This window comes from Coturnix japonica, chromosome 9 (assembly GCF_001577835.2).
Source record: "Coturnix japonica isolate 7356 chromosome 9, Coturnix japonica 2.1, whole genome shotgun sequence".
In the NCBI taxonomy this organism is placed as follows: Eukaryota; Metazoa; Chordata; class Aves; order Galliformes; family Phasianidae; genus Coturnix; species Coturnix japonica.
Genome location: NC_029524.1, coordinates 9,195,303 through 9,208,470, shown reverse-complemented (window position 1 = coordinate 9,208,470; position 13,168 = coordinate 9,195,303). Strand labels below are relative to the sequence as shown.

Below are 13,168 nucleotides of genomic sequence, written 5' to 3'. Positions count from 1 at the left end.
CCTACCTGTGTGATTTATACAGAACACTTTAAGGCAAATTTACTGTTGGTTTACAGTTACATGAGACACTTCAGTGTTTACTTGATTTCTTCACTTCAAGTTTACTTGATTTCTTAGCAGATGATTTATTGAAGAAAAGGTAGCGTAATAACTTTTCTAGTGACAAAACTGATTTAGAAGATGACAAAAAGAAGAATGTATTGGTGCATACTGTATTTTGAAACAGTGAATCACCATTACCAAAACAATGGTGAGAAGAATTCCACTGTACAGTAAAAGCTGTAGGAAGAAATAGAATGATCAGACTGAAGAAATGAATATTTCTTTTTCATCCCTACTCTTTATGTTTCACAGTACACAATTTAAATCCTGACTTTTTTCGTTGCTGTTGCAGTATCAATCAGTCAATCACTACCTTCATACACAAGCAGGAATAAAAATCTTTGTTCTCTTTTTTTCATATTACTGACTTATTAATATTGCTATTCATTGTGAAAAGAAAGCAGCGCCACTCCTCAGGTTTTTATTCATCTTTCACTTGCATGATTACAATCTGCAGCTATGTTCGACTGGCTTCAAGCTACAAGCTAATCATATCTAGATAGAGTAAGGTTCTTTGGGGAGATAAAATATGAGATGAAAAATTCTCTGTAGATTAGAAAGCATACTTGGCAAGAAAGATTTAAATTACAAATCTCAGTCAAACTACATAGCACAACTGCACATGCATTTTCAATCTAGAATTATGCTTTTTAAACTTTTAACACAATAAAAACTTCCAGTAGTGATGTTCAGCAGGGATGCTACAATAAATAACAAAACAGAAAGAAAAAAAAATAGAAGACAACTGCTGATAAAGTCATCAGGCAGATGGGTCTACATGTATTGAGGATATGGCATGTATTTTGTGCACCTTCATTTAATGGCTTCTGTTACATTCTAATTATGTTTCCTGCAGCTTTAAATTGAGAATAGAGTCTTGTGGAACTGATAGGTTTTCCCCTTAGCTTGTGTATGAGGATACAGTTTCTTATTAAAGAAGAAACATTCTAAATACCAACCCACCAATCTGTATGTGCACAGGCACTGCGATGCCACTTTCTGCTGCTGGGGATTTAGTCAGGTTCAAGGCTCAGCACAGGTTTTCTCTCCTGACTGCAGCATTCAGGCACATTTTTACTATTAGCAATTTGTAGGATTTATTTCAGCTTGTATTTGCCTCACCTCACACGTACCTAAGCTACCTTGTGCTAACAAAAAACCCCAAACCTATACTTTTGCATAGCAGGCTGAGTCACAGCTCAGAGACTGTACCGCTTCTCACAGTCTGTCTCTGGAAATATAAGCAAGCAAAATACTGACTTAAATTTTGTGTGCTTATGTTGTACAAATCATCTGCTGCATCGATGGGACATTATTTGGTAGTTGCTCCTGCTTTTTCCCTTCTTTCTTTATCTGGATCTTTCTGATTCTATGTTCTATATGTACCTGACAGTAGTAAGGGTGAACTGCTTTTACCACAATATTAACAGATGTTTGACAGTGATTCTGTTGAAGGTTTGCGTCTGAACTAGCAACCATTGCTTTTGTGCTTTCTAAGTGAAGATAGAAACTCAGATGGAAACAATGTATTTGCTCTTAGAAGATCAAAATGGATAAAACTAGCGGTGTGACAAGGTTCTTAGTCAGTGTCAATCTGCCTGTCATTGTCACATTGTTCTCTAGTTTGCTTGCTATTCACGCATATGTTGTCCCTCTCACAGTGGTCTTGCATTCCCAGAAATGCTGGTAACTCGAGCTGCAATTTGTCAGCTGCATTTAGGTATGATAAAGCCTTCTGTTATGTGTTTAGTTATCAGGTACGCTGCTTATTGACACATTTCTTATATAGCCTTTCCTGTCCACTCATATGGCTCAACTCTTGCTAAACGTTCATCTTTCCTGCCTTGGTGACTCCAGTATATTTTTTCTCATGCCATCCTTGATGTAATCTGACCCCATTTGTCCCTATTCACAATGCCTCTGTTAAAATTGTTTTCTCAGCTCCCTGACAGCTTTAAATCTTTCCTACAGCCTCCCTGTTCTATTCTATGTCAAACACACCCTGCTGGCTTTTACTGTAAAACCACAAATAATTTCATATTTACTAGCTGTGTGTTGGACAGATGTTTTAATATTCAGAACTTCCAGAGCTTCCCCAAAACCCCTAAAGCAATTTCAGTATCGTTTTTCATGATTTCTTAAAACCAGCTGTTGCTAAAAGAAACTCTTGCAAACAAATAGTTATGTGCAGCTATTTCTGAGCATTTAAATAGTTTTTGAGTAGTCATTACTCTGTAAAATGCTTAGGAGAGGGCTCTTTTCGTCCTCTACATTTAATCAGCAGCTGGTCTAGAATGTCCCAGTCCCGCACTAGACTGCCTTGAGAGCGGCTCTGTACATAAGCTCTCTGTAAACGTCCGGTAGTGCCCAGACAGTCAATGCACTCTACTTTCTCCATTCTTGAAGACACAGCAAAAAAAGTTTTGTAGTAACTGAACTGTAGCAATAAAAAACAACCAACCATACAAAAATAACCAACTGGACTCTAACAAACATATTATTTCCTCCTTATACACACAGGCAGGCTAGACACTCAGAACCAGAAATACCATGCAGAATTGCTGTTCTGGTTCTTCAGTAACTGTTATTTACTTCTATTTTTTATTTTTTTTTTTTTTTTTAAAGTCTGAATTTTTTTTTTGTGTTCTACTGAGATCTCATGTGATCTACTTGTTTATTCACACCAGAAATACTTGTAACAAAAGCTCAGTTTCCCAGAAAGTGATTCTGACTTCAAGTCAAATATTTATATGGTGTTTCCTCTAACTGTGGAATTACAGCATTGGATGTAGCATATTTTAGAGCTGAGGTACTTTGTACTTGCCAGTCATGCATAATTTGGAAAATTCTGAATTCTCCTGTGTTTCATTTACATTTCTGTTTTTTCCCTTTTCTGTTAAATGGCAAAAACTACAAGTTCTGGCTTGATGTGATACTCCCCATGCTTTCAAATAATAGTGTGTTGGGTGCAGAAAATGTTGGGTCTCCTACAGCCAAGTTTTTTTCTTCTACTGTATTCCTTTATTAATATTCCAAATCATTGACCAAATCAATTATTCACAAATACTGTTTGCAGCACTGAACCACCAAAGTCTAACTAAGAAGTCTTCAGAGACCATTCATTACTATTCAGTTTACACACCTTTCTTTCTGAACTATTTTTCTAATCATCCAGTTACAGTTCATACAAGGTATTTGATTAATTTTTTATTTATTATTTATTCATGATAAGGGGGCAGGGCAACCTAAAATAAATTCCCTACTAAATAATGGTTGTACACTGTTCCTTTAATATATTTCTAGATCAAAAACAGTTATGCATTTAGACACTTTGTCACCTAGAAAAATCCACATCTTCAAACTACCTAAACAAAGCTGAAGGAATAGAGGAGAAAAGAATTAGACATCAGTGTCCCATGCTTAGACTTTCCCTTACCCAAGATGATGACTGAGGTAATCTGTTACCACATCAAACTTACATATTCATGCACTTCCCAGCTGTCTAATTTAATGAATAATGGCTAACGCTAAGCAAGGAGAAGCAGCTTGTAGGCACTAGAAGCCTGGAGTCTCTCTATGGCTCTCTCTTTAGTGAAAATGAAGAAGGTTAACCAGGTGAAGCAGGAGCTTGAATATGAGGCTCACATGCCATAAGTATCAGAGAGCTGTGGAAAAAGGGAATGCAAAGTGGAACTATCCCTTTTTCATTCATCTCTGACCTCTGTGCCAGCAACTCTCTCACAGACTTCTATGGCAAGACAGGTCATTCAGTAGTTTGGGAATGCAAAAAGATTTTTGAACAAGCAGTACCTTCATTACATAGTGCTGGAAAAGCCTCCTTCACCCCTCAAAGACTGGTAAAGAATTAAGGAGCTTTTCTGATGAAAATAAAGTATAGCAGCTCTCTCTGCAGCAGCTCTGAAGATTCCTATGCTCAACATAAGAGTCTTGTGCCTAAGTCTCTTCTTAGATCTGTTGCTTATATTCTTTTTGTTCCATGGAACTATACATGCTTTTTCACTACGAGAAATAAAGAAGAATGATATCTCAAGTGACCAATAAAGAGTTCTAAATGGTGCTTATTTCACAGTGTAAATTCCAAATATAGACTTACATGTAGAAAATGGCAGTTACTTTATACTGTTTATTATCAGAGAAGTATTGCTCAGGGCACAGAGAGAAAGGTCTCCTAGCTGAAGGGGCATCCACTTTCCCAAAGAATCTACAAAACTAAACTAGATTAGAAACATGATCTAAGAAGTATATGAATTATGTTGCAAGTATATTTTATAGGCACATTTCAAAGCTATATTGGAAATGAGGGTTATGTTGGTTGCAGCTGGGCTTCTATTTTCTTTATCGAGCCCTGGAGATCTCAGTTCTGATGCAAAAATTAGCATTATAGATTAGTAACAAAGATTATTTGACAGATAGAAACTGGAAAAACGGAACTATAGTTTTATATTGTTTGTTAACTTGATCTGTGTTAATAGCCTACTCTTTGTAAACAGTGTGCACTGGACTGGGAATGCATTCCAGTGGGAAAGAAACATTCTGGAGGAAATTCAAGAGTACTAGCATCTTATTTATAACTTTAGAACTGATATTTTAATAATACGTTTATTTTAAACATATACTAAATGGACTGTGGAAGATAATTAAGGCAATTGGATTTGCTGAAACTTGGTGGATGTAAAAATAACATCACAAATGAAAACAGATCTAAAAATTATTAAGACCGTTTTTTTTTAGTTTGCAGTTTATAACAGCAACAGGAAATCCAGCAGAGGGTGTTTCCTGTTTAATAATAACGGATTAATATGCCGATGTCACTGGTGTCTACTTTTTCCCTTGGATTTCCATTGAGAGCAGTTATGTTGTGCAGCATCTTATGATTTTTAATGTCACTGTAGTTGGAAGGTTAAATATCCAGTTGAGATCTCAGTTTTAAATGTATAGTGGAAAACCCACACTAGATTAATTATTTCTCTAAAGAGATTTGTTGTTAACATTTGTCATAGATAAATTGCTTTATTTATATTTGTCTGCACTAGTCTGTATCACCTGAACAATCCCTATCAGCTAATACAATATTAAAGCAAGGCTGACATTTTTGAATAAAAAAAATTTGAGCAAAAAATTATCTGGGATGCATGGGGTTAGAGCTTAGCCTTGGTTTGAGCATTCCAAGCTACAGAGTAACTTCTGTGATTTAAAAGGATATTTTCTTAGTTCTAACCTACAAAGTTTAGAAAAGGACCTGATTTCTAATGGAGAATAACTGAAGTATTTTTATTTAAAGCGTAAATCTGAAAAAAACAATCATGTTACGTGCTCATTGTGATACATATAGATGATAAATGCAATGACAATAAAATTTATTAATAGCAAGCAGATGTGAACTATGACAAATTTACTAAGTGATTTTCCAGAGAGCAAAATCTTACCCACTGTTAAATTAATTCTACAAACATCAGAGAAGTTACTCCAGTTTAGAAGTCCACTTTGATTTCTGCTTTTCAAAATAGCCTCTAAGCCAAACTTCTTGTGTAGTCTGGAGAGATGATAAGAAACTGAATTTTGAGTAGAAAGTGACAATTGAAAATGAAAGAAATGTGTTCTATAAGGTTAGAAGTGCTTTTTTTCCTTCTTTTTTCTCACTCAGAGAAACCGCTCTGAGCAATGATTAATGATCACTGAATAATGAGCAGCCTTTATTAAAAACATACGGCTTTTAAAGAAAAGATTAACAACTAAGTTTTAAAAGTTCATTCATAATATGAAAGGATTTGGGTCCATGTTTTCAAATGTGCCCAGTGGGTGAGGTGCAAGTACAGATTCTTTGGATTCATTTAAGCCAGCAGTTTCTCACACAGACCAAAAATGCTTCTGACCACTGGGGAATTCTGTGATGACCCTTTTCCCTATTTTTAGGTTTTTGCAGCTGAAAATTTGCTCAGTCAAACAGCATTACTGCGCTTTTTATATCAGTTGTAGTTTCTGTAGTTTCCATGAAAATAAGTAGGAGCCATAAGCTCTTTTTAACTAGATAAAAATATACAATAAAAAAAAAATCTACTACAGGTTTTAACATCTCTGACATTACTGAATTATATGAACCACTGGTAACACTTTGTGTGAACCTATGGGAGATTTAGCAGTGCAATTTGAAGTGTGACTTTGTTGCCTCACTGTCACTGAGCTGTAAAACGTCTGCCTCATTTAGAGACTCATTGGGAATTTTGAATACAACATTTAAAAGCTGACGGCAATGAAGATGATCAATTTAGAAATGTCAGAAAAACCACACAGCTGATTTGTGCTGTCTTTGTGTAAAGGCTCTATAACATTAGGCAAATCAGTCTTGATAATGTCTTTTTAAGCTTACATTATCTTTCCTTCTGAAAAATAAACAGCTTGAAGTATTGTCCTCTGCTAACAGCAGAGGGCAATTATTCATAAAAGTCTTTGCATTTGAACTGTCTATAAAGTTTGATATGCTGCTGAAATAGTTTAATAGGAAATAGAATTCATATGACAGTAGTTTATGTTCATAATTCAAATGGTATGATTATTTAAAAGAAGCTGAAGAGAACAAGAAACTGCTTAATACTGTGCAACTAGCATAAGCGTTATATACTGTGTCTTAATGACTATCTCATCTTTCCTATGACAGCTTGATAATGTATGGTTTTGTGAAGGCCATGGTACACATTGGCCAGTTAAAAGAATGGGAATTCCATTTCACCGACTGTTTATTTTTTGGATCACTAATGTCTGCCACAGATCCAGGTAAGAGTTATCGTTTTCAAAACTCTGAAGATCAAATAAGAAAATAATGTCTGTATGTGCTATCAAAATGTTTAAAGTGTCAGTTCTTCTTGATTGTGATTCCTAAAATTGATAAATATCTGATATTCTGATTAGCATAAGACAAAGTGCCTCCAAAGGTCCCTAGCACAAATAGTTCTAGTAACTGGTTTACCTATGTTAAGTTCACAAACATTATAAATGCAGTGCTGAAGTGACTGAAGTAATGTTTTTCTCCTGTTCTCAAGACACCTATCTGTTTATTGCTGGGCCTGGTGCACACCAGGGTTGGCCCTTTGGGCTGCCAGAGCACACTGCTGGCTCAGGTTCAACTTGCTGTCAACCAGAACCCTCAGATCCCTTCCCATGGGGCTGCTCTCCAGCTTCTCATCCTCCACTCTATACATATATCCAGGGTTGCCCCATCCCAGGTGCAGAATCTGGCACTTAGTCTTGCTAAATTTTATAAAGTTGGTGATTGCCCAGATTTGTCAAGATCTGTCTACAAGGCTTCTCAGCCCCCAAGTGAATCAACAGCTCCTCCTAATTTAGTATCATCTGCAAACTTAGTATGCATTCAAGTCCTGCATCCAGATCATTTATAAAATGTGTGATCTAACCCAGTTTAAAGATATAGGGAACTTGCTTCCAGATCTCACTGTATAAATATTTTTGTAAGGGATAAGTTTAAAATTTGAATGCATCATTGCATGGTAAATACAATTCTGAAAAGATAGAGGCCAACATGTTGACCTGAGCTTGCAGATGTTAGATTTAAAGCCTAAAGTTACAGTAAGTATCCAAGTGTGAGAGAAATAGATACAAAACTTGAGTTTGAAGTTTGGAGTTTTAAAATGAGAAAATCATTTAGATTCAGAGAGAAATCCGGAACTCTTACTAACCACCTTAATAATTAAAGCAGTGCTGACCTCAAAGTTATTCATAGTCTTAGCAAGTTTTTGTTACATAGAATATGTTTATCCTGAGCACCAGAATAAAGTACTGCTTTTTGCATCGCTGGAAAGACAGTGAAAAAGGAGATGAAAAGATAATGTTCTAATATCTTATATACAATACAGAAAAAGATCTAGGCACCCTGGTGGACAACAGATTAGCCATGAGCCAGCATTCTTCACCCACTCTGTATACTATCTGGGATTACTCTGACCCAAATGCAAAACACTTTGCTATGTTGGACCTCATTAGCTTCACATGGACCCACCACTCAAGGTTACTGAGGTCCCTCTGGATGGCATCCCTTCTTTCTAATGCTTGGTGTCATGAGCAAACTTGTTGAGGTCTCACTCAAGTGCATCTGGAATACTGTGTCCAGTTCAGAGCTCCTTAGTTCAAAAGAGACAGGGAACTGCTGAAGAGAGTCCAGGAGAGGGCTACAAAGATGATCAGAGACTGAAGCATCTCCCATATGTGGGAGGGCTGTGAGACCTGAGGCTGTTCAGCGTGAAGAGTGAGAGGGAACCTTATCAATAATTACAAACATCTAAAGAGTGAGAGTCAAGTGGATGGGGGCAGACTGTTTTTTTCAGTCATGTGCAGCAACAGGACAAGGGGCAATGAGTACAAACTGGAACACATTAAATTTTATATGAACATGAGAATAATATTATTTACTGTGAGTGACAGACCACTGGAACAAGCTACCCAGAGAGGCTTTGGAGTCTCCTTCCCTGGAGATATTAAAATCTACCTGAAACTTTCCTGTGCAACCCACTCTAGGAAAGCTGCTTTAGTAGGTTCACTACATTCCTGTGATTCTGTGAATACCATGTGAAAGAAATAAGTAAAAAGAATAGAAATGTACACTAGATTTTTGCAAAATTTCCAGTTTAGTATATAAAGGAGGTGGAACAAAAGGCATTTTATGACGCACATGGCATGCTGTGTTACTGTTAACTATTCCTGACAAGCTTCTCTAAGAAATGTGTGAAAAATCTTTCAAATTCACAATTAGAAGAAGCAATAAAAAGCAACATTGTTCCACAAATTTGTTCCATTCATTAAATAAAACCTCAATATTTAACAAAAGACTTTGACAGCTTGTAATTTATCATTCTGATGGCTTAAAAATATCATGTAAAACAATTTATTTGTTGTTGTAAGACTGCTGTAAAAGCTGCATCAAATTGTTATTCTCAAATTAAATGAAACATCCAATATGCTGCCACTTATAAAACCACGCAACTATTTTAATAATATTCAGCCCATGATTGGAGCCCATCCTCTCAGCAAGAGAAGAACACAGAAACTAAAAGCACAAATTAAACATGAGACAAATAATTGCTTCTGGAATAAAAGGTTGCTTAAAGCATCTGAGTACATTTCTTGATTGTACTATGAATAGAGTTGTATAGCTGGCTTATTTTTTTTCCCATTTTCCATTCCAACTCTATTTAGATCCCCAAATGTTGATTTATAAAGAGATATGTATAAGAAACACAGTGATTTTGATTATAATAGTGTTAAATCACCACTGAATAATCTAGAATAGTCATGAGAGGGGAAAAAAAAAGAAAAAGGAAAAAAAAAAAAAAGTAGACAGAAACTCTTTTACTGGAAGGAAGAAGTAATGAGAACTACTTTTCCCAGCTTATAACTCCAGTTGTGAAAACATCTAGTTGGATAAACTATTAACTGTATCGGCTATTAAAGCTATTTTTAATTATACTTCCTATACTCTTCTATAAAGAGTGCTTGTGTCCAAGTGTTGTTTGAATGTTCAGTCTTTCCATTGTCTATTTACAATATTTTAAGCTGTTACATGTTTAAGTAATCTTACCAGTGAATTTCTAACCCACACCTTATAGGAATTTACATGAATATTTTTGCTTAGAATGGCAGACATTCTACATTTTGAAGTATAGACTGTTATCCCTAAATATCTGTCATACTTACAGATGTCCCAAAAAACCTCAGCTTACTAGAACAAAGTAGAAACTTCACAAAACAAACCCAGGTTGCTTTCAAGTGAATCACTCATTAAATAAATAAATTAATTAATTAATTAAAAATCTCCATCCAATATTTTTTCATTTTCATCAGAAAGACCTCATGTGAGAGATTTAATTTTTGAGAAACAGGATTTTAGAAGTGCATAAGATTCATCTTTCATTTGTCTTTAAAAAGTCAAACTGATACATATGGTCTTCTTCATTCTGATCAACAGGTATCATTTGTCACATATTTGGTGAAATAATGTCTTCTTGTGATTTAATCTACTTAAATTTTTATTAAACTTAGATTAATTAAATCTGCACAAATTTTGTTATTGCAATGTTTTCACTGTTGATAGGATTCTCTTTGTGTTATTTTTTCATTTTATTTCTAATATAACCTAACTCTGGAGGGTGAAAGGTTTTTTGTTGTGATTCTTTCAGAAAGGATGGAGCAGTTGTTTATCTCTGCATTCTGGTACATGGCATCATTCATCAGGTGCAGCTAAAAGGCTGCAGAAAGGTGCTGATGTGGGGAGTGGAGTGCCAGCTCCAGCTGAGTGAAATGAAAATGCTTCATGTGTGAGCATGGAAAAGGTTATTCTGCCATCAATTGTCCTCCACGGTCAAAAGTTAGATGCAGCAGTGAGTCCCAGAAACAGGCTGCTTCAGGGCAGCAGTAGTTGTAATAGAATAGAATAATGTAAATGACAGAACAAGACTGACAGATCAACAAAAAAATTGACTTCTGCCTTTGCCACTAAAAAAGTAACTGGAAAGTACAGCTTTGGCAGTTTCTCTACATTGTTGTTATTAACATATTCTGCTCAGTGACCTTCCAGTCCAAAGACATTTAACATATAATTAGCACTTTATATATATATATATATATATATATATTTCAACCAGAGAAAAGAGATTTGCCTTCACAAGGTTTGCTGAAGCACAGCTATTTCTGAGCTACATGAACTCCCTTACCTTTTGTCGTATTGATAATCATGAGGCACTTTTCTATTTGAAGTTACTATGGTTACAGCTGAACCTAGCATGTGAGAGTTACAATTCTGTTGTCATTGATAAAATCGAATATTTATTGGAAAGAGCAGTTCTTGCTTCACACAAAATCAGAGGATTTTGCATTAAAAAAAAACAACAACACAGAACACTGTTTATAAATACAGCAAGGTAATACATTTTTGCACTGGTTAAATAAGCCTATTTATAAACATGTTTTTAATTAACGTATTTTAATGCTTTCTTCTTGTTCACCCCTGAACTAATCCATGAGTGGTGCGATGGATTAGTAGAGAAAGGAATCTATAATTAAAATTGGAATTGCTAATTTGAAAGGGAACTTGATGGGAGACTTAAGTGAGACACCTCTCATTTTCTTTACAGTTGATAGACCATGAGATATTAATTTTTCTATTCAGAATATGAAGGCAGTATAATACTGAAACCTTATATAATGGTCACATTTATTTTCTGAGTTTCCTTGTTCTTTTCAAATACAAAACAAAGGCACATTAATCTTAGATTGTTGAAATTTGCTGATATTTCAGTTACACATTTTTCAGCTAAGAGCAAGTCAATGTTTCTATATATGCCAAAGGATATCATCCACAAACCAGTTCCACAGATATCAATTCTGAGTTGGGTACAACCAAAAACATGCTACGTTTAGCATCTAACAGATGTCACCTCAGTCTGAGGAATCAAGGAAGACAAGTATCATGTTCCTGCTGGAACAAGTGCTGAACAAATCTTAGATGCTTCATTATTTCAGGTTTCCTATCACCACTTTTTAAAATAAAGTTCACTATCCTTTCCAAGTCAGGAGCTCTCATACATGTTTTTTCTGTTTGTGAAAATTGTCTACCATCACAAAAAATGTTTGGCTGCTGCCATTCTAATCATCTGGTTCTTTTTTCTGGCCCCTTTTTCTTTCTCTCTGTCTTATATGCCTAATATGAAGTAAGAGTCCAAGAATGGTTCTACTGCTAAAGGAAACATCTGTCTAGTGAATTACACAAGTCTTAGAGTAGTTACTACATAAAAACCAAGACCTACCTACCGCCCCTTCAGAAAACCAAGGAAGCCACATTTACTGCAATGTAGTATTTAAAGACTAAGTATCTTTACTTGCGTATGAAACTTCTCACAGATTCAGTACGTTTCTGTGCTATATAAAGACAAATATTCAAGTTTTAAATTGATTCTCTTAAGAACTTTCATCAGACAAAGCATGATGTGAGTGTTTTCGACAACATCCACTCACAGATAATTCATAGACATGGTATTATTTTACCTACAGGGCAATTTAAATTAACTTTTTTCCCTTTATTGAGTATTAACATGCCCATTCTGAAGTATATTTGTAGATTCTCATACACAAATAAGTCAAATGTGTTGTTGATTAAATGACTAGATGGTGTTTGGCAAAACAAAGTGAAAATGTTATACTGAATTCTTAAATGTGCTGGGTGTGATTCTTTCAACAGTTTAAAATCAACATTAAATTCTATATTTAAGAATAATCGATGGAAGAGGAGAAATCAGCACGTACTAATGAAAAGAATTTTAAGTTTATAGTCTGAAAATGAGNAAAAAAGAAAAAGAGGGAAAAGGGTTTATAAAAATATATTCTTTTGCTATCATTTGAAAAGATCTGTAATTAGATTTTTGGAGTAGAGTTGGGAGTGAATGAGAATGTGCTGCTTTGAAAATTAAAAAAAAAAAATAATAAATGCATTGGTTTCAGAGGAAGCAAGAGGGAGAGAAATGTGTAGAGATCTAATTTACTTGGCCTGCTCTACCTAAACAACAACAGAATGCTAGGCTTCAAGAACTATTTTTTTCCCCCCTTCTAGCATTTTTGGAAGAACTATTAATGTAAGCCCAAAGCAATTAACTAATGAGCAAAAGCTGGAAGTGACAAAGTGTTTTAGAGAATAGGTCTGTTATTACACTAATGACTTCAGAGAATGGGAGGCTAAATTGGATCCACATTTAGCACATTAAAGCTGTATCACCTAATCAAGCAAGAATCTGAATATAGATATACACAGAATATCCTGGGTTTTGGTGTTTTGTTTTTGTTTGTTGGTTTTTTTTTTCCCAATTTAGAGATTTTGCACTGCTAGGTAGGTCTAGAAAGAAATTGTGGTCACCTGTTTACAGGTTAGAAGACTGTGAAATAAAGTAACTCAGGTGCCCTTTAAAATATATAGGAATTTGATACCAAATATAAAACAAGTATCTAAATACCCTTACAAATGTGTGCCTAAGTGATTTGCCCACCAATC

General features: G+C 35.1%; 1 protein-coding gene across 2 annotated transcripts in view; it reads left to right on the top strand.

The window, feature by feature from the left end:
* Positions 1-13,168, top strand: part of SLC9A9 (solute carrier family 9 member A9) — a 147,339-nt gene that overhangs the window by 26,169 nt on the left and 108,002 nt on the right. For both annotated transcript variants that reach the window (XM_015871486.2, XM_015871485.2), the window contains exon 5: positions 6,779-6,894. In XM_015871486.2, coding sequence (XP_015726972.1) covers positions 6,779-6,894 — 116 coding nt within the window. The remainder of the gene's footprint in view (positions 1-6,778; positions 6,895-13,168) is intronic.